Below are 23,752 nucleotides of genomic sequence, written 5' to 3' on the forward strand. Positions count from 1 at the left end.
TTCGCTACCCTATGGGGCCAGTCACCCCAAGTCAGGGAAAACCTCATCACGAGAGTCTCAACAGTGGCCTATATATCAGAAAAAATGAGACATCACGCCATACCAAGTATGCGTGCCCACGTACGGTGGTAGGTGACGTGGGGCTTATGATGACAAACAAGGCCGCACCACGTACGATCGTGTCATAAGACTGATGTAAGGAAAGTGGACCCTGGATCACTTGGCTAAGTGATTTTAGTGTTTGATGATCAACATAACCTTGTGAACTATTGTGTTTGCTAGTGTTTGTGTTTGTAGTTCACATGATGTGAAGAGGATTGGACTAAGGCTCCGAGGATGCAACACCTCAAAAGAAGACCTAAAAGATGTGTAGAAGTCCAAGACTCAAGAACAAAAGAAGCCCAAAGTAATCATGAAGAAATCCATGAAGTGGACAGTCAGCCAACACTCTTGTGGCTCACCGAACAGTGAACAATGCATGTCCGCTATGCACCAAACTGTCTGATGAGTGACCAAACAGTCTGAGCAGAGAAACCCACAAACAGGGATTCTCGGGCGTTGTAGCACTAGACTGTCCGGTATGCACCGAACAGTTTGCAATGGTCGGATCCAACGATCGTCTGCTACAGACCCCAACGATCGGCTGACATGGCTAGGGCACCAGACATGTACGGTGCGCACCGGACTGTCCGGTGTGCTCGACGACAAAAATAATCAGCTTCCTGTCCAACGGCTATAATTGAGGGGAGCATATATATACCACTCCAACCGACCATTTAAAGGTGTGGGGAGCCCAAGCAACGTACCAACTCAAGTTGTAGACATTTTCAAGTGCTCATACACCCAAGTGCTTAATAGAATAACTCGGTGATTAACGTAGGTGCTTTGCGAAGTGCTTAGATTAGTTAGACCGCTTATGCGCTTGCTCTAGGTGAATCCTAGTTAGTTGAGTGAGTTTAGAAAACACACATGACCCCTCGTCTCTTGTGCGAGCCGTTGTAATTGTACCGATGTCACACCCGGATTTTAGGGGCACAAAACCCGGGCGCGAATAATCGAATGTTGGTAAGGGTCAAGTCTCACACATATGATGACTCATGGTACAGAAACAAATGTCACATCTTTAATATATAACAGAGTTTTGTACAAAATATTTAAATAATTACATCATATGAAGACAATGATCCAGCAATCCAAAGTTGACTAGGAGACGACGACCTAGACCACTCACGAACTCATCACAACATCCTTCATGCGCCTCGTCCTCTGGTACCTGTTATGGATCTGGGGATGTGAGTACAACAAGGGTGAGCTCACATACATTCATGGCTGAACAAGTTGTGGGAATAATGTGCATGAACTTGCCAAAGGTGGAAGCTCATGTGAGGTGTAAGGCTCACCAAAGAGGATGGTTAAAGCTGATCATTGCTTTTAAAGTTGCTCATTAACAGTTACTAAGTATAAGTAGATATCTTGCATCACGCGGAGCACCAGTCACCACGAGATGAGACGAACGGTTGCCTCTTTTGAGCAATCTCCAACAATTTACACATCATATCTTGCATCTCATTTTCTATTTAAATTTATCCGGTAAACATTGTAGTCTACAATGCAAAACTATGGTTTGCACGACTATATGCACGATTTGCTTGAGATTGTCTTAGGCTCTCTTATCTCCTCTCATATTTCAAACTTCACTATGTGAACAGTGTACTCTACATGTTTTACATGTTTTGCACGACTGTACTCGCTGTCTTCGTTGTGTGGTGTAAGTGTAAAATAGAGGACGCGAAATTGTAGACGACACTATTTGATAATTTTACATAGTAAAAGTTTAAAAGAGACATTTACAAACATAGGACTCCCAACGTCGCTCTTTTCATATTTGTGATAGACCCTGTGCGTATTTCAAAAGTAGCACAAGGACAGCGGGACGCGTGCAGTGAGGGTATACATGTCCAACAACTTGTGCATGGCCGAGTCGACCCGGGCACGGCTGGCCCGACACGAGGGGCACCAGTTCAAGCCCGACACGGTTCAGTATCGTGCCGGGCGACGCCATCGATATTCATTCGGGAGAACGCTGTCGCGGCCTGCTCCACTAGATCAAAGGGGCACCGGCGACGCTTCTGTGCACTCGCACTACCGATCGACGAGGCGACGATTGTGAGGAGAACGAGATAGCGAGATCCGGGAAGGAAGAGAATGGAGCGAGAAAGGGCTCTCTGGTAAACTCACGCTAACGGTAGATCATTTCTAAAGGCGCGTTTCGGTCCTATTTTTAATAGCTGGGGACATTGGAAAACAAATGTGAAAAGAGCGACGTTCAGAGTCCTATGTCTGTAAGGGTCCATTTGGTAGAGGTCTAGCTTGTCCAAAAATACCTCTAACTCTTGTTTTTCTTGAAAAGTGTTTATTTTAAAGCGAAAGTCATTTTGTAAATCATTGTGAGAGCTATTTTCATGTATTAAAGTGCCAGAGCTAGAGTTAAACCAGGTGAAACTACTATTTATAACTTTTTCTTTTTATTTGTAGTATAAGAATGGCTTTAACTTTTAGATGTTTTTTTTGTAAGAAACCATTTCGAAAAAAAGTGTTTAACTAGCTCTTTTTTTCAGAGAAAAGCTAAAGCCCTTCTTAGAGCATCTTCAAGAGAATCTTTATTTTTGACTCTCTATTTGACTCTTTATTTATCTTTTTATAAAGATTATACTCTATATGTAGCATCTTCATTCCAACAGATTATCTATCTAGTTTGACTGCTCAGGTGGCTAGCTAAATTTGGCTAGTGAGGGAATCAATTTGGAGAGTTGGATAGCTTGGCGAGTCAAATAGCTAGTCTATTGGAGAGTTATTTTGTTGTTGAATAGCTAAAATTTAACTTAATGAGCTATTTAACTAGTGTCTTGGATATGCTCTAAACAGCCCACTGCTCCCGGCTCGCGGCACTGCAACCGCAGTGGTCAAACGTGGGAAATTGAAGCGGAGGAAGATAGAGAGAAAAAGAGGAGACGAGAGAGGGAGAGAGATGCTGCAGGTGGAGGAGGCGCTGGCGGCGGTGCTGTCCGCGGCGGCGGGCCACGCGGAGCCGCACGCCGTGCCGCTGCAGGGCGCGCTCGGGCTCGTCCTCGCGGAGGACGTCTGCGCGCCCGATCCGCTCCCTCCCTTCCGCGCCTCCATCAAGGTTAGCCTGCACTGCCTTCCCTTCCTTCCTGCCCACCCGCTGACCCCACATCCCTTCGCCCTAGAGCTCCGTGCCTCCGTTCCATCTGACTGACGAAAACCATCTCCCCCCTTTCAGGACGGATACGCCGTCGTGGCCTCCGATGGGCCAGGGGAGTATCCTGTGGTCACGGAGTCGAGGGCGGGCGACGACGCCCTCGGAGTGGTTGTCGTCCCCGGCACGGTCGCCTACGTCACCACCGGAGGTGAGGCCGTGCCTTCTCTCTAGCGCCGCCTTGCCCCTTTGTGTGTCCTGGCCGTCTGAGCGATAGACTGTCGTTGCTGGCGCAGGGCCGGTTCCCGATGGCGCCGATGCCGTCGTGCAGGTGGAGGACACCGAGCAGCTCCCTGGCGGAGCGGATGGGTCCAAGAGGGTTAGGATTCTTGCGCGGGCCTCCCAAAGACAGGACATCCGCAGTGTGGTATGCAAAGTCTGGTCACTGCACGGTTACTAGAGTTTCCTCTGCTTCTGCCTGCGGTGTGCTTGTATTTTGTTGTTGTTGAAGCAACCATCTCGCTGCAGTTATTATCTTAATTTTATCTACTATGTAGCAGTGTGTACATTTCTTTCTCCTGCGAACTCCATACTGTTTAATTTACTATGGATTCACTTGCTCTTGCACATTGATTATAAGTGAGTTGCACTTGCTGATTTAGTCATTCTAATAACTGGCAGGGATGTGACATAGAGAAGGATTCGATTGTGCTCAAGTCTGGTGAGCATATAGGTCCTGCAGAAATTGGGCTACTTGCAACAGTGGGTGTAACCACTGTCAAGGTGAATAACATTTCAAGTTAGCGTGGTTGATTATACTAAAGAACAACAATTGCAATGCAGCATTCTGATTTTGCATGTCCAGGTGTACCCTCGGCCAACAATCGCTGTATTCTCCACAGGGGATGAGCTAGTGCAGCCAGCCACTGCCACCCTCAGCCGTGGTCAGGTTATTTCTGCTCTTCCAAATTTTTTGCATCCTTCAATCTTCTTTGCGTTCAGTATTCTCAGCAACAAACGATCCTCCCTTCTTGAAACTAAAATCGCAGATTCGTGATTCCAATCGAGCCATGCTTCTAGCTTGTGCTATTCAGCAGAAATGCAAAGTGGTTGACCTAGGTATTGCAGAGGACACTGAAGAAAGTCTCAAGGAGCATATGGATGCAGCTTTGCGTTCTAATGCTGATATAATCATTACTTCTGGTGGTGTTTCCATGGGCGACAGAGATCTTGTCAAACCTTGCCTGGCAAAGATGGGTAAAATTCACTTTGAGAAGGTACCTTTGAAACCACCTGGTGCTTCCAAAGATTTATACTCTACTGGCTAGTTATTAGGAAAAACATAACCAACAGCAAGGGATACATATTGAATATTAAATTTACCATCTGGTTCTTTTCATGTATTCTGTTAGATAACATATTGAACCTGTTACCTTTGGAAAAATAATCATTCTGAACTCAACATCATAATCCTTGCCCACTTGTGAGAATGACTTTAATTGTTCGCTACTTGTATCACATGTACAGATCCAGATGAAACCAGGAAAGCCGTTAACCTTTGCTGAGATCACCACACAAGACACGCCAAAGCCATCTAAAACAGTTCTTGCATTTGGTTTGCCTGGAAATCCAGTGAGCTGTATTGTTTGCTTTAATCTTTTTGTTGTTCCTGCAATCCGTCTTCTCTCTGGCTGGTCAAACCCTCATCTGCAAAGGTAGTAATCCTCATTGTTACAATGTTGTCAGTTTTGTTCTCACCTTACACTATTCAACGTATTCCTTATAACTCTATAACCAGAGTGCATGTGCGCATATCACATCCTTTAAGAGCAGACCCACATCGTACAGAGTTTCACCGTGCAGCAATTAGATGGGTGCTTGATGATGGATCTGGTCGACCTGGGTAAGCTATATTATGACTAATGATATTTGACAACAATGTGTTTGGTATTTTGATACCAGGCAATGTTAACATTTATTTGTTATGGGCTTGTGGCAGTTTTGTTGCTGAGAGTACTGGCCATCAGGCTAGTAGCCGTCTTCTTAGTATGAAATCTGCTAATGCCCTGCTGGAAATACCATCCACTGGACAAATATTGGCAGCTGGGACATCTATCCAAGCCATACTTATTTCAGACATAATAACTTCTTCAGATAAACTGCCTACTCCTTCAAATCCGTATCCATCTCGTGGTCCTTCTGCAAAAAGTATTTCCGCAGATGTATCTCAGATTGCATCTCCACAGGATGCTGAAGTTAAAGTCGCAATTCTGACTGTAAGTGACACTGTTTCATCAGGTGCTGGCCCTGATAGGAGGTACGTATCTAAGCTGAGCTGGACACCTTTTTCATCATAATGCCCAATAGAAATGCATCGGCCATAGGTCCATAGCCATACTATGCATCTGATTTATTTTTATAGTATGTTGAGAAGAGCAAAATTGTGTATTGAACTCTCGACTTTTAAAGTGCATGCACCCTGATACACCTATTTGCCTTGAGCTGCAAAGGGGTCACTTCATGGTGCTAGATGAAAGAGTCTGATTACTGGTTTTCTTCACATAAGATAGTGATGGAGTCCAGTAACAACTCCACATTGCGCATTTTCCTTATTTGATCTAGGAAACAAAAAAGTTTATTAGTAATAATATATATCTTTTGTTCTAGTTCTGTATGTTGCAGATCACACATTTTTAGAAGTTAGAAGCAACTTATACCAGTTATCTTTCTTCTCTCTCTTTTTTGGTACCTGTAGTGGCCCAAGAGCTGTATCTGTAGTGAATTCTTCATCAGAGAAACTGGGTGGTGCAACTGTGGTTGCCACTGCAGTTGTTCCTGATGAAGTGGACAAGATCAAGGGCATTCTGGTACAATGGAGTGATATTGACCATGTTAACCTCATTCTGACATTAGGTACCATTATCTTATTCTTCATATTAATATTATTACACATTACTTGTTTCCTACTCACATGAGCTACTTATTGTTGATGATGCACATCATGCAGGTGGGACTGGCTTCACACCCAGAGATGTCACACCGGAAGCAACAAAAATGGTGATACAGAAAGAAGCGCCTGGTCTCACATTTGTTATGCTTCAAGAAAGTTTGAAGGTGATGGTGGAACTTGTTACATGTTATTACTTTGGATTTTACATCTTCTGAACGTTCTGCATTTTTAGATCACTGAGCTGAATGTTTGCATGAATGAATTGCTGGTAAAAGTTTGCCATACGGATCGAAACCGTCATCCATTACAGTTGAATGTTTCAAATTCTTAAGAGATTATGGTTAATTGTTGTCCGGTGAACTTTGCTGGTAATGAGATTTTATCATATGTACTTCCCTCTGAACTTTTCATTCCGGCACAGATTACACCATTCGCAATGCTATCCCGGGCCACAGCTGGAATCAGAGGATCAACACTTGTGCGTACTAACACTCCCACAAGAAAAATAGACAATTTCTTGTAGCTGGATCTCCTAATCGCTGGTCATGGGTGTTTGCAATGTTTTTTTCAGATCATCAACATGCCTGGCAACCCAAATGCTGTGGCAGAATGCCTGGAAGCACTCCTCCCAGCGCTCAAGCACGCCCTGAAGCAGATCAAGGGTGACAAGAGGGAGAAGCACCCTCGCCACACTCCACATGCCGCAGCGGCGCCTGTGGACCAGTGGGAGCGGAGCTTCAGAGCCGCATCATCTGGTAGTGGTGGGTGCTCATGTGATCCCTGAGGAGCCCTGATCGACTGTGAAATACCAAAAGAGTGGAACCAAATACGAGACAGTAGGAGAGCTCTGTGTCCTCCGTGCTCCATTGCATTGCCTGCGTGCCTGCGTCCAGTTCGATGTTGAAGTTTTGATCTTGTTCTTTGGTATGTTATATGGAGATGCGGGAGTCCTTGATTGTTACTTGCTCACGAACTTCTTTCACTGTGCTACAAATAATGTATAATATGTAATCTCATTGACTGGCCGTTTGATGTTTTGTCATGGTCTAATAGAGGAGCCGCAGTAATTTGAGTGGCGTTTGTCCATGATAGTCTGACCTCGTTTTTTTTTGTTTGGTTTGTAGAATGAAACGACCTGTAGATCGATCATCATTCTAATCCTCAAATGTTAATAATTAATACGAGTACGAGGAATAGATTCATAATCTCATCTAAAAGAACACCAAACTTCCTAAGTGCAATGTGTACCTGTGGAACGCGGCTAGTGTTTCCGGAAGTACTGTGCCCCAAAGCCAGTCCGCCAAACAGGTTGCGCAACGCTGTGATGTTTGGCAATACGGTGGCCGCCAAACAAGTTCAGCCTTAGTTTTTTGAACATGTTTTTTTTTTGCATTCAAGGGCTTATCATAAACCTGATAGTGATAGGACAGAGACATAAGGGCATATACAACCCCTTTATATGAGGCGTCTCTTGAAAGGGTCTATAGATGGTAAAGTGAAAAAAAATTAAGAGACATGTTCTTTACGAAAAAACTGTCTTTTTATGACTTTCTATACTTACTATCTTTTAACTGCATTTATTACCCGAAGTCTCAAATTTCTTTACGGTTGGTACGCCTACGACTGCTGAGGATGGTTCTGATGCCGCGGGGCGGGGCCGGCCACCACTGGTGGTGGTGTTCAGAGGTTAGGGGTGTCGGTGTTTAGACCCGTGAACCTAACCAACTAGTGAAATAGTGTCGCGTGCCCAAGACCCAGATGGTGATGTGAGTTAACACAAGCGGTTTATCCTGGTTCGAGCACGAAAGGCCCTACTTCCAGTAAAGCAGGGATGCGTCTTATATTACTCGTACCAGAGTGCTCGCAATAGGGGTTACAAGCACAGTGGGAGAGGGGAGAACCCCAAGTCCTAGGAAGTGATTGAGGCGAGTACTAATACCAAGTGGAGGAGAAGACCGATGAAGTATTCGCCTGTCATCCTCCCCTTGTGGAGTTGTGGACTGTCCTATTTATAGGCCCAAGGAGAGTTGCCTTGTAGACGGGAGCTGACTACATGCTGTGAAGGGGTGTCTTCATACCCTGTAGACAATATGGCTTTATACTTCCGCTGAGAGCCGAGGCTGAGTTTTCGGTCATGTACCCGAGCCCCCTGGCGTGGGATGCCTATACCGTAGTGGTTGACACAGTGACCATCATGGAAAAAAGGTTCTTACGAGATGCGTCAGCTCCACTATTTTTTGTGACGTTGGGAACGTCCTCTGTCACAGATATTGAGGAAGAATCGAGCTCGGGCGAGTGGAGGTCTGTCCAAGGTTGCGACCGACCCTTGTCTTGAGATTTGATGGCGCGTGCCACAATCGACGGAGTGACCTTCCACGGGACTCGCGGGGGAGCAGGTAGTCGAGACTAGGTTCGGGCGAGGTGGAGCTTACGCCCGAGGTCGAGTTCTACGTTGGGCGACGCAGGTCTTGGTCCGCGTCCTGTCGTATTACGCGTCCCGTCAGGGGCTGCGCGTAATGATGTTGGTGAATCTTTAACAAGACTGCAGTCCCGTTGAAAGATTTACATGTAGTCTGACGTGAGGTAGGTGTGCGCATTGAATGCAGTTGTCTCTCGTTGATCCTCGGGCAAGCTTTGTCTTTATTGCCTAAGGCGGGCTCGGGCGAGGGGCACATGGCTGTCGTGGGACGAGGGAGCCTCGACCAGGACGGAAATTCTCCCGAGCTTTCGTCCTGTATGAGATAGATCTCAGACGAGGCGGAGCTTTGGGAAGACCCGCGAGAAGGACCTCAAGCAAGGCGAAGTTTGGGTACTTTGATGGAGTTCTTAGGTTTGTAAGCACGCTTTAAATGCGTAATCTAGTACATCTAATTATTGTACGACAAGGTATGTCCGTGGTAGGGAGGAGGGTATGGCGGCGGGGACGCCGGGTACCAGTGGGCACTCGGGTGGGAGGGGTGAGGTGGAGGCGGCGGTGCGTCGCTGGTGCTGGTAAGCGTCCATGGAGGCGTACTGTCGGAGGCTGTAGAGCCTGGCCGCCTAGGGGCGAGGTGGAATTTCCCCCTTTTCTGTCTTGATGACCTGAATTCGGTGGTTGGACGTCGAAGAACTTGTTTCACACATCCAATTTCCTAGTCGATACTTGTACAAAATAAGGCAAACTCTTCCTCTAGATAATACTGTAATATATTATTTCCTCTATTTTAAATCATACTGTAAGTTATTTTAATTTTTCTGAATACTTAGCTTTTATTATGTATCTACACATAGTATACATCTAGGTGCATAATAATGCATTAAAAAAAATAAAACTAATAATTTGGAATGAAGGGAGTAGCATAGAGAACCTTTCGATTAAGGAAGTGTTTGAATGCACTAAAACTAATAGTTAGTGGCTAAAATTAGTTGAAACGTCCAAACACTCTAGCTAATAGTTTAGCTATTAGCTATTTTTGGTAAAGTAGTTAATAGTTAGCTAGTTATTTGTTAGCTAGCTAATCTAACTAATAATTTTTAGCTAACTAACTATTAGTTCTAGTGCATTCAAACACCCCCTAAGTTTAGCCACGAGGCATCAATCTCACAATCTATACTTCCACAACAAAGTAACCCAACATGTAGCTGAAGGCAGGCTCGAAGCTGCTAACACTCTCTTAACTAAGAAGAACCAGTCTTGAACCAGCCAACTCGGCGTCAGCCTAGTTAGCTTGGCTTGCATCCAAGATATGCAGTGATTCCGCAAGCAGCTTCTGCGCTTCCACTCTCCTCCTGAAGTAAGAAAATACTCAGGGGGCGTTAGAATACAAGCATTTATGCAGTCACAATTTACAAGGAAACCAGAAGACGTGCAAGCAAGCGACCAGTACAAAATTTGTATGCATGGTAGCATATATCAACTTCATAGAATAGCATGTATTCTACAACCCCTTTTTTTATCAAAACTATCAGCTAACCATCTCTTGAACTACATTAAGCCTTGTTCGGTTATTCTCATTTCACATGTATTGGATGAGACTGTAAAAAATTAAGAATTTTTTTGACTTGCTTAGAGCTAGTTTGGGAACTCTATTTTTTCAAGGGATTCTTATTTTCCCAAAGGAAAATGAACTAATTTCTTTTAGAAAAATAGAAATCCCTTGAAAAAAAATGTGGTTCTCAAACTAGCCCTTAGGGTTTAAACCTACTCAATCCACATAGATTAAGAGCGAACCGAACATTATATTTTTCGAATATGAGTAGCAAGCAGTAGAATGGTCACTAAATTACATGATAATCAAAACTTATGCAGACAGGCTGGAAAAAAACCCTGGTCACTCACTGCTTTATATCTTCAATTGCTTCCTTGCGGCGCTGAATTTGGCTCTCAAGCATGTGAATCAATGTGGCTCTTGCCTAAAAGGTACTAAAGAATGTAAGTACATTTTTTAAGGATAGCAGAAAAATAAACCACATGGAACAAAAATCTGAGGTTCACACCTGATGAGGTCGTAGGGAATTGAGAAGATGATGCAAGTTCTTGAATATGAGTGTGATATCTTCCACCCTACGAGCATATTGAGATGGTCTCTCAACTAAAATATCTGCCAGCTCCAAAATATGCAATTGAAGCTCTCTGTTGAGGGTCCTTAGCTCCTTTTTGAAGTCTAAAATTTAACAAATTTTCCAGAGTCAGCTCATTAAACCAAAGACAACTTGTCAAGTCCTAAAAAATAACAGCACAACAACTTATTTGTTATATATATTTTTTCCGAACAACGCAGGAGATGTGTGTGAAATTTCATTAAGGAAAGAGACAAATTTGTCCAGCTAAGGCCAGACTTACAAGACCCACACCCACTCACACAGCACCCTAACTGTACAAACCATTTCTAAAACATGACCAAAAGATAAGGCAAAGGCAAACTAATTTGGTGAAGATCATCACGTCCTGGACAACGACCAAATAATAAAATCTTGCAGATTTGAAGCATCAGCCCACCACCATATCCTGCATTCCTCCATGATCTGTCTAAGGATGTCAGGAATGCAAGGCCTTGCAAGTTCAAAAACACATGAATTTCTATGCTTCCAAATCTCCCAGGTCGTTAAAATGATTAACGATTTCAGCCCCTTTCGCCTTTCTTTTGGCACAAGTCTAGCTAGTGCCTACTTATAAACAGCTTTAACATTTAACAATCACAAAGAATTGAGTATGTATGCATACACAATAAACATATCTATTTCTCAAGAACCAACGCACCAATATTGGGGCCCTTTGGATAAAGCTGACGGACATTATGACTCTCCAAGCTTGGAATCACAACATCTCCCTGGATACCAAAGAGGCAAACCAGAATCAGTTTAATGCAAGCAATAGCATTACCAAAGGCAATATGATAAAACATACTGTGTAATCAACACCCAAAGCTTTGAATGGTCCATCAATTGGTGGTGGAGGTTCTGGTGCGGATGAAGGATCCTGCTCAAAATTTTTGTACAGTCGGTAAAAGGGAGGTGGTGGAGGGTAAGATGATGATGTGGCCATTGCCATCCTGCCATATGCATCACAAAACCAGATATCAGTATAAGATTGAGCTGTCAAGTCAAATGATATACCGTCTTAGAGACGAAGTCATATAATTCCTATGTTTGATTTTAGTTTACTAAAGTTCAAGTGAAATGATGGTGAAACAAACAATTTACAATATTGCTGTTATTTCAAAATTTACATGATTGGCCCGATGTTTGTGCTAGGGGGACCCCTTGTGCGAAAGCCTTGGCGACTGTGTCGCATGCTGGCGCCACTTCCCCAGCTGGGGGTGTCGTGCTTCTCCCCCTCTAGCTCTATTGTCTTCCAAGGGTGGAAACCCTATCCAGTTTTTGGACGAGCTACGGTGACGCTTTCAACGCCGTGCCCTTCCTAAAGACGTCATTGTTGAAAATTTATCTTGGCTATGATGGAGGTCACCTAGGTGGTTTGCCCTTCACATCTTGGCAATACTTGACGTGTGGAGGTTGGTCTTGGCGTGTCTTGCAGTGTGAAGTCAGAACCGCTGCACCAAGGATGTGGCACAGCAACGATGACACGTGGCAAATTATCATTCGTCGACGTCTTGGGGCTTATGCGTGTGAGGTCTAGCAACCATTAGGGTGGGGTCTTAGTTCGAGATAGAAAGTATGAGCTACTCTTGCGACACGCTTGAGCATGACAACGATGACCTGTAGCGGCCTCATGCTTCTGGCCCATCTGCCTGACAACGATAGGGTGGGTTGTCTAGGGTCTGCCATGATAAGTCAGAGCTGCTGGCTGCTCTGCAACCATGCTCGGCAACGGTAACTCGTGGTACTTGTGGGTGGGTTAGCCATTCAGGTGTCTTGTTTTGTAGGCATCACTTGGTTTGGCTACCCCTTCTTGTACATGAAACTTCTATTTTTTAATGGAAAGGCAGAGCTGCTGCCATTTGTTTCAAAAGAAAAGCAATAGACAAAACAACAAGTTGATTAAGGAGATACATCATGAGGCATCACAATACGTAATTAAGAACTATCATGTCCATCAAAATAAATGAGCTATGACTACAATGTTGACCCAGTATTGTCCTCCCCTTGGGTGTTGGCTGACTCCATCTCTAATTTCCCTGCTGCTTAGGATACACATACAAAGACAGAAACATACTTAGATCTTAGACTCTTTACAAAATTGGAACTCTCTAGAAGTAGAACACTACACTAGGCCACGTTCTACCATTAAACCTGGTCATCTTCTAACTATGAAAGTCTTAGATCCTTTCAAGCTATTCTTAGTATACAGGTTCAGTAAACATGATCTAAGAAGAATATCCTGTCCACAAAGCAGAGGATCTGGCATTCAGAAAGCAGAGCATAAAGTCTAGTGTATGAGTGCATTATGCCTGGTGTATGAGTGCATTATGCCTGCTAGCAACTAGCAGCAGGTATTTGCCAATGTTTTTATTTTAACCATAATTCACAGATGTCATCAAGATCTTACAAATGTACACACATAAAGCGAAGTGGGTGAGTGGAACAGGACCAAACAACAACAACAATTCATTATCTTTAGTTTTTATCAAAGACTGAATCTTGTTCATGACACAACAAATTAAAACATATAACCAAAGCAGCAAATTCATGGAATCACAGCTCGGATGAACAAGGGAGAGGAATCAGTAACAGAGACAAGCAAAAGAACCTGAACAAGAAAATGGAAATTGCTGGGTCACTTCTTGTCTTCACCCTGAAAACAAGCACAACCTACACAGTGTCCATTGAGAATTGTCGATAAAGCAAACTAAGATGAAAAGCAAGCATACATGTAAAACAAAAGAGAAGCTAGTTGCTAATTAATCAGTGCAATATCTAATCCAAGCATATATAAACTAACTAATTGCTCAACAACGGAAGCCAGGTGTCACGCACACAGAAAGAAGTCCACACAAGAAAGCAGGTATGCTGTTATGAGTTGTTCTACTCTCAGCTACTGCTAGCATAGCAAGCAGTGTCTTTAGATGAATATGTCACCACCCATCCCATCCATGTGGTCTGATATGCAGTGCTTAGTGGTGACTCGAGTGCTTACCAAGCCGAATGCAGTCAATTATATCGATGGAGATTGGAGACAAGCGTGCCGGTGATGGTGCCAATCCTGGTGCCAAGAGCAGCCCGCTCTCCATGTCCAACCAGATCAGCCTGCCAGTCACCACTGCCAGCTACAGGCCAGCAGCTGCATGCATGCACCCGATCTGTTTTTAGATTAGTTTGCAGCATCAAACATGCAGAGGTATAGGGATGAAAACAGAAACAGTAATTTTCGGATACCAAGAATCGTTTTCGAAATTTTACTGAAATTTAGGGCTAAACGGAAACGGAAATGGTTACTGAAAATACGGAAAAGAAATCGGTAGAAAAAATCGGAAACTGTTTGGATCTCTTCCGACCGTTTCCGACTGAGGTAGATGCTCCAGAACAAAGTAGAAGTGAAATTGATACAAAAAAAGAGAGAAGAAAGATCATTGCCAAATTGAACTTAAATCTAAGGCATCAAATATTATGCACATTTGTCCAAGAAATGTGATTGGAAAAACAGGAATTGAACTTTCTTGGACCCTCTAATATCTGTCGTCAAGCCTCTTGAAGCATGATAATTCATCGATGATTAGGGAGGTATACACATACATGATATCCATTGATGCTCTGCTAAAAAATACTCGACCTCATCTCAACTGCCATTATTGCTCTGGCCCAAGCACCCTCCAGCTACTGGCTGGTAACCAATCAAGCGTTGGACATGGACAGACATGCATGCATGCTTTAAGTTTCATAAGATAACATGGCTATCCACTATGACATGGAGCTGAAAAAGCCTACCCTATCCAATCAGCTGATAGATCATCAAACTTAACTACCCCATTTCTCACTGTCAAAGAATCGCATTGATAAACAACTAGCAAGAACTGCTACATAATAGTACTTATTGTTGGGTGTGTCCTCTACAGCTGGTCATTAGTGACCGGATTGGGCTAAACCCAAACTATCCATCTCCTTAAACGGCCCTTGATTGGGAGGGTCCACGCTGACCTCGGTGGCTCGGTTGGAGCCCCTGGTCACACGACACTATATAAACGATTAAGGGGTCGCAAGAAAGACTAACGCTAGTACCTCGACCTAAACCCTAATCCACAGACAGAACCCATCGCCTAGGCATCAGAGTGGAAACGCGACAACCTACGGCGGCTCGGATCCTGATGCCGGCTGTTCCTCTGCAGGCTATGGAGGTGACGCTGGCACAACGACTATGCTCCATCAACAAATCAACATAACGAAGGTATGTCACCCTATTCCTTTCAGTAGAACAGATCTACTCTTCATTGATGTTTTTCCAGTTATGGATTGATATTCTAGGGGCTTATGAATCGATCCTAGACACAATAGATTCTAACACTTATTTCTAGTATTCTTGCTAGCTACATCATCCTATCGCTCTGCTAGTACTGCTGCCTGTACTAGTACCCAATGACATCCCAACCATAAGATAAACGCTGCTGCAGCCTGCAATGCCCTGCTGTTGGCGTACTCCAACCTCACTTTACAGCAATCCAGCGTCTTGAATGGAATTTAGAACAACACGTCAATTTTAATGATCTGAGCAACAAGTAGAGCAACCAATCCATCTGCAGGTCTAGGAGAGGAACTTGCACTGGACCTTGGACCTCACCTGGAGTAGATCTTGGAGCTGAGATGCAAATGACGGAGGTCACGTGTCGACGGCGAGGGGCACCCCGTCAGTAGCGTATCGAGGGCGAGGCCACGGCGGAGATGAGACGAGGAAGGCCGTGGTGGCGGTGGCGGTGAGGCGAGCGCGGCGGAGGCGAGGACGACGTCGACGGAGGCGGTGGTGGGGCGACTGGGCGAGGATGACTTCCAAATGCTCCGTGCGTGGTCGTGTCTGAATTTCATAGGAAAAGGCCGGCAGTTGAATTCCACGCGACGTTTCCCAGGAAAAAGGCCGGGACATCCACGGGGGGTCTGAGCTTCCAGAGGGTGACCGTCTGATGCTCTGATGGGCCGGCCTAATTCGGATCTGCCCAGACGGCCGTTTCTAATGGGGCCGCAGTCACAGCAAAGGGCCGAGTCTTTTTACGCCTCCGCCCCTCGCTCCAAGTTTGTTATTCAAAATCGATCCCGACCTTCCGCTCCCGCAAGAAAGGAGGAGAAAAGGAACAGCGGAAGCGAAGCACAAGCAGTCAGAGGCGGCCGCCGCAGCCCGCCGCAGTAGCGACACGCAACCCCCCCTTCCCCTATCACGCCACCCGGCTCCACGGAGGAGCGAGACCGCGCGCCGCAGATCCTTGGTCGCCGCTAGGGTTCCGGCGAGATGGACGTGGTGAAGGCGGCGCAGCTGTCGGGGCGGACGCTGGAACGTGTTGTGGTGCACCCCCTGGTGCTGCTCAGCATCGTCGACCACTACAACCGCGTCGCCCGCGACACCCGCAAGCGCGTCGTCGGCGTCCTCCTCGGCACCTCCTCCCGCGGCTCCGTCGACGTCACCAACTCCTACGCGGGTAAACCTCCCAACCCCCGCCTTCCTGTTTCTCTGTCCGTTGCTAGGGTTTGCGCCGCTCCGGGTAACGGATATGACTGCTGTGTTGCATAGGGGTCACGGATGGGGCAGCTGAATTAGCTGTGGGTGTAGATGCAGTTAGATCTATTGACGTGGATTGCCACGCTGCTCATGCGTGATTGATTAGATCTGTGATCGTTGTCCCGGGTGTGACTTGCTGAATCCGCTACTTGTTTTTTGTAGTGCCGTTTGAGGAGGATGACAAGGATCCTAGGATCTGGTTCCTTGACCACAATTACCATGAATCGATGTTCTCCATGTTCAAGAGGATTAACGGTATGCTGTATCAAAATTCTCGGTGCCTGTTGGGCCTGCTCTGTGCTATGGATTCTGTTGTCCTGATGAGCATGAGCTGTTTGTGGTGCAGCCAAGGAGCATGTTGTTGGCTGGTACAGCACTGGCCCAAAACTAAGGGAGAATGACTTGGATGTCCATGCATTGTTCAACAGGTGTGGTGAACCTGCAAGTGAAGTTATGTCCTCTTATGGTTGTTCTTTTAAACTCTTAATACAACCCCTGAGCTATAGACAAATATGTAAATTTCCAAACCAAAGACACTCAGGCCTTACACTCCGTTCGGCATAACTCAGCCGTGCTTAGGATGATTATTTGAAGTTGTTGTTATATGTAGATTAATATTTACAAATCTTATAGTCGAACCTAGTCGCCATGGGACCAACTAGGTGACTAATCGCGATTAATCGTCGACCAGACTGATTATTCAAGCCTAGTTGTCCATATAGTCATCCTATATATTTCAAGACATATAAATACTATACACCTATATGTACTATATATTATACACAATAAAGCAAACATCAAGACTAGATTACTGGCTAGTTGGTGACCAACTTGTGACTTTGTGAGAGTTGATTTCTGCACTGTTCCACATCTGCACATATATACAACAGCAATCCAGTACCTTAGGATGGAGTACCAGCAAGAAGGCAGAAGAGCAGCACCACAAGCAAGGAGCGCCACTGGTACTGCGGAGTAAGGGCTGTGGGAGGAGGTGAAGGGCACATTCACCATCGGCAGAGTCATTATGAAGAGGGTGGTGGCTTCATCACAGGAACAGTGTGTGGCAAAGAATAGCATGCAGGAGACGAAGAATGGTGTGCGGGGGGGGGGGGGGGGGGGGGGGGGGGGGGGGGGGGGGGGGGGGGGGGGGGGGGGGGGGGGGGGGGGGGGGGGGGGGGGGGGGGGGGGGGGGGGGGGGGGGGGGGGGGGGAGAGAACCTCGCGTGGGAGGAAGTGCAGTGGCATGAGAGAAGGAAATCAGTGTTGCCTTCATTCTCTGTGTTTTTAGTGGAGTCTAGGCACACTTATGCTAACCTAGCAGGCCCAATATCTCGCCTCTAAGCCCAGCTGAACAGACCCGTCAATAGAACAGGCAGTCACAGAGCCAGCCTGGCTGTCCCCCTTCTAGTCGGACGACTAGGTTTCTTTTTTTTTCTTCTGGAATACGCTGGAGAACTGCGCATCAATAATATTAAGGAGAAAAAAAGAGGTCCAAAATGGACCAAGTACAAGAAAACCTCACGGAGGCCACAATTTAGAATACAAAAACACAGACACACACATCGAAGAAGGATTCTACAGACAACTCAGCACTAGCTAGGCCTAAAACTCTACCATACAGCTAGACCCGGAGCCCATCGATCCGAAGGAAAGACAAAGCTTTGATCTCTGATAGAGACCAAAGGATAGCCTCCTCCCTAGCTGCATGAAGGGCTGCAACTAGGCTCGGGCTGCCTTAAGCGACGCCTAGGTTTCTAGTCGAGCTAGTTGCCTTGGTGACCCTCATCGACCTCTAGTGACCGATTAAGATGATTAGTCGTGATTAATTGCAATAAATCAGACGACTTGTAAGCACTGGTATAGGTTAGTTTCCACTTTCCACAAGCTGTTTGACTGTGTTGCGCCTATTGTTAGTGATACATGGTTGCAGGCATTTTCCAATTTTCTTTTGTGCTCAAAATATTTGCTCACACTAGATACTTGCCCCAAAACTGCATAGCATTTTCTCATGAGTTCTGCTTGAAATTCTATGTGCACTGCCCTAGCACTGGTTTTTGGCAAAAGAAAAGGTAATCAACCTGAGTCAAATAATATTGTTGGGTCAAACTAAATCATGTGCTTTGAGAGCCATCATACCTTTTGATGGTTTAGGAACTTCAAATGTTTTTTACATTTCATTTTCTTCATCCTTGTCTAGGGATGTTGGATATGATGATCAAAGGATTATATTTTCTGTATAAAGTTAATCCTGATAGCTTGAACACTGGGTGCTCATACTGTATTACCTGGGGCTCTTTTCGCTGCTGTTTATTCCAATTATTCCTTTCCAATTTGCAGTTATGTTCCTAACCCTGTCCTAGTGATTATTGATGTTCAACCCAAGGAGCTTGGGATACCCACCAAGGCGTATTACGCCGTGGAAGAAGTTAAAGAGGTATGTCTGGGGGATGAGATGCTGGAGTGTTTCACTTGCTTGCTCAGTGTTTAATATTTTTGTTGCCCTTCCCAGAATGCTACACAGAAAAGTCAGAAGGTATTTGTCCATGTTCCTTCAGAAATTGCTGCTCATGAAGTTGAGGAAATTGGTAAGACTTGTTGATCTGATACTGCATGAACAACAAAAAGGATATGTGGATTTTACTATCTAGATGGTGTTGTCAAATGTCATCATTTATAGGCTCCTTCAATAGCTGCCTTCATTTTGAGCAACAAAATAGTTATACTAAGAATCAATATTGGAGTTCACACTATGATGGTTTAGTCATGTTTTGTGCTATCTTCAGGAGTTGGGGCACCTTCAGTAATTATGTCAAATTTATTCTTCAGAACCTATTCTCGATGTCATCGCTTAGGGTCCTCCAATAATCTGATTCATTTTGAGCAACAAAAGTAGTTACTAAGAAAGGTCCATAGAGTTTGCGCGGTGAAGGTTTCTTAACTGATATGCTTTGTGCTGTCTTCAGGAGTTGAACACCTTTTAAGGGACGTAAAGGACACAACCATAAGCACACTTGCTACAGAGGTAATATGTCATGAGTGAAAGTTTCATTTGCATACTGTTTCATTTAAGGCTCACCCTAATTCTATGGCCAGCGGATTGTGCATGTGGCCATGCAAACATTGTTTTGCACGGTACACTGCACTGTTTACAGAGTGAAGTTTGAAATATGGGATGTGATGAATAACACTGCTGGAGATAGCCTAATATCCCTTTCCTTTGTCAAATAAGGTCACTAGCAAGCTTGCAGCCTTGAAGGGACTAGATGCAAGGCTCAGGGAGATCCGAAGCTATTTGGATCTTGTAATTGAAGGGAAGCTCCCACTGAATCATGAGATTTTGTATCATTTGCAGGTTAGTCCCTCTCTTGCAATTTGTCAGGTGTTACTCTCGTGGAATGAACTATGCAGTAAAAGCTGAAATATACCAGCTTTGTTAGTTTGCAGTAGTATTGCAATTGGAATTTGAATTTTGAACACATAAGGTGATGAAAGGATGTTTCAACATATTTTGGTTTATCATTTCTTTATTTTATGTTTTTGTACATTGCTCCCTTCAAAACAGTTATTTTTCCGCACATAGCTATGTTTTAAGTTCTTCCATTATGTGCAGCATTGATTTTTAATTCTGCCATCAAGTTGTGCTTCAAAGGGACTGTAGATTATATTAGAGATATGCATAGTCTAGAGATATGTGTGTATTTTACTTGCGCTTCAAGTTGTATCCTGGCTATATATACGAAAGTCGCCCCTCCCTTAATGGTTGCGATGTGTTTTCTAATTCTCTACATATTATATTCATTGAGTTTTTTTTTTTTTTGCAGGATGTCTTTAATCTCCTTCCAAATCTGAACGTAAATGAGCTAATTAAAGCCTTTGCAGGTAATCTTGCATCTTTTTTTCTGATTTAACATAATTGACCTGATCTTTTCATATTCTCGGGAGCCTTATGTTGTCTTTCTTTTGTACAGTGAAAACAAACGACATGATGTTGGTAATATATCTGTCTTCTCTGATCCGGAGTGTCATTGCGCTTCACAATTTGATCAACAATAAGGTTGGTTGTTTTTATCTGCTTCTGGTGCTGTTTCAGTCCCTTGGTGCATCCCTTGTAGATTTTGATGTCTTTGTGACATTGACCACTAGTAATGAAATCACTCAATTTTGCTGTGAGCATGAAATCTGGTCTGTTAATTGCTGTGATTCCAGATGCTAAACAAGGAGCATGAGAAGGCTGAGGATTCGAAACCAGCCGCCATTCCAACTGCTGCCGGTGGAGGGGGAGCTAAATGAGCTTTTGATCACTTATTGATGGCCAAGAAAAGGGAGGAAACGTGATTACATGCTTACCACGGTTGTGCTGGAACCAAATCGCCTTGACCTTGAATGGATATTTTCATGTTTACTTCACGTATGATAAGGTCAACGGCAAGAAAAATCATTTACGTTGTATGAGAGCATTAGATCATACCTCAAGTTTTCTGTAGATCTCGATGCTATTTCATCTGATGCATCATGTTTTGTGATGTAGACTTAAGTTTTATTATTATTATGATTGATTTATAGTGAACCTGTACGTCATGCAATTAATGTTCATTCGTGATTGATTTGTAGCAAGTCCCGTCTCGACGAACCTGTCGATAGGTAATAATACTACATTATGGTTTGATCGGGATCTCGGTAGGTGTGTTTTTAGGATTCTCACGGCTGGGTATCCATTAGAAATCTGATTTAAAACGTGTACAAACAAGACATGTATCCATCATTAATACAAACTAATTAGCTAAACTAAATCGAAGTCTTTCATGTACGCCATTATAAAAGTTTGGACCCAAAATCTAGAATATTGGTTGTAGTTCTTTTTGTCTAAAGAATATCGACTAGAATTAAAAGGGTAGCTGAAGTATATGACGATATATCCGGACATGCCAAACACGATCTTAATCGGACGGAAGGGGGATCAGTCTCTCTCTGCCGATATATCCAAGGGGTCTCCCGTCTGCGTGGGTTTGCACGTCTGTTGCTCTCTACCGGAGACGGATCAGCGTGTCAACTGACAGCCCTATGTCCTTCGCCGCTTTCTCATGGCCGTTTCGCCGCCGGGGCGGGGCTGGCAGCAGTGGCGCAAGCAAGTCCGCCGCCACGGCAGAGGAGGACGAGGAGCTGGGCGTGACCCCGCAGCTCCTCGACTTCCTCCGGACGCTCTCGCCCGACGCCTTCAAGGCCGCCGCACTCCAGCTCCAAGGCAACTGATGATTCCGTCCCCCACCCCCATGCCCTCCCACCGATTCTGCTGCCTGCCCTACTCGATCCGGCTAGATCCTGATACTCTTCTGCGCTGATCGCAGGAGGCTCCACGGAGGCGGCCGCCGGCGACCTCACCAGCTGGCAGGAGCGGCACGCCGTGCTCGTGCTATCCAAAGCTAAGGTCGGTGGCTTCCCGCGGATCTCGTCTCCCTACTTAACTCTGCCACCAATCTGTGACTGAAAGATTGTAAAGCCTGAGCTGCACCTTTGTGCTTCGCATGCAGGAACTCGCCAAGATTCGGTATGATCTGTGCCCTCGGCACCTGAAGGATAAGCAGTTCTGGAGGATATACTTCCTGCTCGCCAAGAGTTACATCTCACCGTATGCCCTCGTCTTAACAGTATCCCCATGTGTGTGTGTGTGATGCTTCAGTTGTGGAGTTCAATTGCTCTCGCAGTCTGTCAGTCGTTGATCAATGAGCGAAACTTCGAAATTAGCATCTCACTTTGGTTACTATCAGTTGAGTGCTATCTTCTTTAATTATTAGCATCTCACTCAGGCGATTTGTTATTTAGTATACATACTTCTGCTCGGAAGATGAAACACATTTTTGACTACATAGATAAACCTTAAAAGCTAGTGGGCTCTCTTGTGTAATAGGCTAATAAAATGCAAGCTATAAGTTCCCTCAAGAATATACTATTGAAGCATCAAGCATGTAGGAGTGTCTTGACATGAAGCTTTGTAGACAAGTTAACAATTCTAAATTTAGGGGACAGGAAATTTGGACTTGGCGATAAACAGAAACATTATATCGAAGCAATTATGCTTCTTCCTGCTACGCCCACTTACTATAGTTTCATTATATACTTACTATCAAGGAATATCACAAGGTGATTGTTCTTTATGGTATAAACTCGTACTGCTAGAAAGATAACATGGAATAAATTTTCACTACATAGATAACCTGAAGGAATAGTGGGCTTTCCTGTTTAGGCTTAAAAATGTAATCTGTTAGTTCCCTGGAGAATAAGCACAATCAATGAAGCTATATAGGAAGATCACATGTAATGTAATAAAAATTTCAGTACATGGATAACCTGAAGAAATAGTGGGCTTTCCTGTTTAGGCTCAATAATGTAATCTGTTAGTTCCCTGGAGAATAAGCACAAGCTGTGAAGCTAAAAAATGTAATCTGTAAGTTCTTCCCTGGATAATAAGAAGTGATGTCATATATAGGAATACCACAATAAGCTTTTTGCCAAGCAAAAAATTGAGATGTTTGAGGGTTGAAACTGACATAATTGGCAATCCATTGACCAAAATTGTTACTGCCAGTTTCTCTGCAACATTCGCACAGAACGTGCAAATATCATAATGGAGGACTGAACTGTCGCTATTTGATGAGCAATTACATTACCATATAGAGTTTACCTTACCTCCTGATATATGATATTACGTACGTTCTCCTATGCCAGCTACCATTTGTTATTGACAACATCATTGTACACTTATCCTACCTGTTGTAGGTATGAACTACGTGCCATACAGAAGGAAAAACTCAGACGGATGGAGACAGAAAACTGCAAGCCAAAACAAGTGATCTCTGTTGAGGTGGAGATGCAAGAATCGAAGCGCACTAGTCTCTCACAAGCATCAGAAGTAGATCTAGAATCTCAGGTTTAGTTTTGCAGTTATAGCTTCTAACAGATCTAGCTTAGGTAACGCAATCAGTAGCCCTTTTATGATTCCTCCACACACCAAATAGCTCCACGAGTTCTTCAGATCTTGGATCGACTCTCGCTAGACTACCAGTCCGCTGTGTGCTTTTGTGTACTGAAACCAAGTAGGTCCTTTCCTGCATTACGCAGCATATGTGCTTGTTGGCTGTGCTCCGATCCACTGACATGTAAATCTAGGGTATCTTGCGCGTGAACAAAAACGACTGCGTTTCATGTAGCTATAGATTATGTCAACTTCGATTCTGCTGTGCATGTGTTGGACACATTTCTGTTCTGTTGCCACCAGCCCACCACCTCCGTCTTGCTTTTCTTTTTTTTTCTTTTTTTTTGTTATACGATTTGTGTGATTGCGTCGCTGAAGGAATTTTGTGAAACGAACTATGCGGTTAAATGCTATATTCCGTTCCCTGATGACATAAAAAAGGATCACATTCTAAACGATTTAGAAACCAATTCCAGGA

General features: G+C 44.4%; 4 protein-coding genes across 5 annotated transcripts; 3 read left to right on the forward strand and 1 right to left on the reverse strand.

The window, feature by feature from the left end:
* The first annotated feature begins 2,956 nt into the window (after nt 1-2,956).
* On the forward strand, nt 2,957-7,182 carry LOC100382050 (viviparous10). Its single transcript, NM_001174815.1, has 13 exons — nt 2,957-3,184; nt 3,302-3,428; nt 3,514-3,644; nt 3,899-4,000; nt 4,083-4,166; nt 4,267-4,494; nt 4,745-4,932; nt 5,016-5,120; nt 5,217-5,534; nt 5,973-6,130; nt 6,225-6,331; nt 6,589-6,645; nt 6,739-7,182. Exons 1-13 carry the CDS (start codon nt 3,029-3,031, stop codon nt 6,949-6,951), a joined length of 1,974 nt encoding a protein of 657 aa, NP_001168286.1. The 5' UTR covers nt 2,957-3,028; the 3' UTR covers nt 6,952-7,182.
* Nucleotides 7,183-9,339: 2,157 nt separating this feature from the next.
* LOC100274258 (uncharacterized) lies at nt 9,340-15,638 on the reverse strand. 2 transcript variants are annotated; one of them, NM_001148622.1, is made up of 8 exons: nt 15,379-15,618; nt 13,744-13,887; nt 13,357-13,418; nt 11,554-11,698; nt 11,407-11,476; nt 10,644-10,810; nt 10,486-10,559; nt 9,494-9,935 (listed from the first exon to the last, which is right to left on the reverse strand). In NM_001148622.1, the coding sequence occupies exons 4-8, from the start codon at nt 11,695-11,697 to the stop codon at nt 9,866-9,868; spliced, it is 525 nt and encodes a 174-aa protein (NP_001142094.1). In that variant the 5' UTR covers nt 11,698; nt 13,357-13,418; nt 13,744-13,887; nt 15,379-15,618; the 3' UTR covers nt 9,494-9,865. The 2 variants fall into 2 exon arrangements, with proteins under 2 accessions (NP_001388387.1, NP_001142094.1); NM_001401458.1 differs by lacking the exons at nt 13,357-13,418; nt 13,744-13,887 and having other exon boundaries at nt 9,340-9,935; nt 15,379-15,638.
* Nucleotides 15,639-15,831: 193 nt separating this feature from the next.
* Nucleotides 15,832-20,883, forward strand: LOC100276453 (26S proteasome non-ATPase regulatory subunit 7 homolog A). Its single transcript, NM_001150241.2, has 10 exons — nt 15,832-16,225; nt 16,468-16,560; nt 16,652-16,733; nt 18,642-18,738; nt 18,814-18,889; nt 19,268-19,326; nt 19,534-19,656; nt 20,126-20,183; nt 20,273-20,358; nt 20,511-20,883. The coding sequence occupies exons 1-10, from the start codon at nt 16,039-16,041 to the stop codon at nt 20,592-20,594; spliced, it is 945 nt and encodes a 314-aa protein (NP_001143713.1). The 5' UTR covers nt 15,832-16,038; the 3' UTR covers nt 20,595-20,883.
* A 431-nt stretch (nt 20,884-21,314) lies between these two features.
* On the forward strand, nt 21,315-23,556 carry LOC100283988 (uncharacterized). Its single transcript, NM_001156886.1, has 4 exons — nt 21,315-21,546; nt 21,650-21,729; nt 21,833-21,930; nt 23,079-23,556. Exons 1-4 carry the CDS (start codon nt 21,366-21,368, stop codon nt 23,233-23,235), a joined length of 516 nt encoding a protein of 171 aa, NP_001150358.1. The 5' UTR covers nt 21,315-21,365; the 3' UTR covers nt 23,236-23,556.
* The last annotated feature ends 196 nt before the right edge of the window (nt 23,557-23,752 follow it).

Source organism: Zea mays, chromosome 10 (genome assembly GCF_902167145.1).
Source record: "Zea mays cultivar B73 chromosome 10, Zm-B73-REFERENCE-NAM-5.0, whole genome shotgun sequence".
In the NCBI taxonomy this organism is placed as follows: domain Eukaryota; kingdom Viridiplantae; phylum Streptophyta; class Magnoliopsida; order Poales; family Poaceae; genus Zea; species Zea mays.

Bases quoted from the DNA above. Each gene is read 5' to 3' on its own strand.
- LOC100382050 (NM_001174815.1), top strand. From the start codon at position 3,029: ATGCTGCAGGTGGAGGAGGCGCTGGCGGCGGTGCTGTCCGCGGCGGCG. The intron at 6,332-6,588 runs GTGATGGTGGAA...ATTCCGGCACAG, and splicing joins TGCTTCAAGAAAGTTTGAAG to ATTACACCATTCGCAATGCT. The intron at 6,646-6,738 runs GTGCGTACTAAC...TGTTTTTTTCAG, and splicing joins GAATCAGAGGATCAACACTT to ATCATCAACATGCCTGGCAA.
- LOC100274258 (NM_001401458.1), bottom strand. From the start codon at position 11,697: ATGGCAATGGCCACATCATCATCTTACCCTCCACCACCTCCCTTTTAC. The intron at 10,811-11,406 runs GTGCGTTGGTTC...GTTAAATTTTAG, and splicing joins TCCAAAGGGCCCCAATATTG to ACTTCAAAAAGGAGCTAAGG. The intron at 9,936-10,485 runs GTGAGTGACCAG...TTCTTACTTCAG, and splicing joins GCAATTGAAGATATAAAGCA to GAGGAGAGTGGAAGCGCAGA.
- LOC100276453 (NM_001150241.2), top strand. From the start codon at position 16,039: ATGGACGTGGTGAAGGCGGCGCAGCTGTCGGGGCGGACGCTGGAACGT. The intron at 18,890-19,267 runs GTAAGACTTGTT...TGCTGTCTTCAG, and splicing joins TCATGAAGTTGAGGAAATTG to GAGTTGAACACCTTTTAAGG. The intron at 20,359-20,510 runs GTTGGTTGTTTT...CTGTGATTCCAG, and splicing joins ACAATTTGATCAACAATAAG to ATGCTAAACAAGGAGCATGA.
- LOC100283988 (NM_001156886.1), top strand. From the start codon at position 21,366: ATGTCCTTCGCCGCTTTCTCATGGCCGTTTCGCCGCCGGGGCGGGGCT. The intron at 21,547-21,649 runs GCAACTGATGAT...CGCTGATCGCAG, and splicing joins CGCCGCACTCCAGCTCCAAG to GAGGCTCCACGGAGGCGGCC. The intron at 21,730-21,832 runs GTCGGTGGCTTC...CTTCGCATGCAG, and splicing joins TCGTGCTATCCAAAGCTAAG to GAACTCGCCAAGATTCGGTA.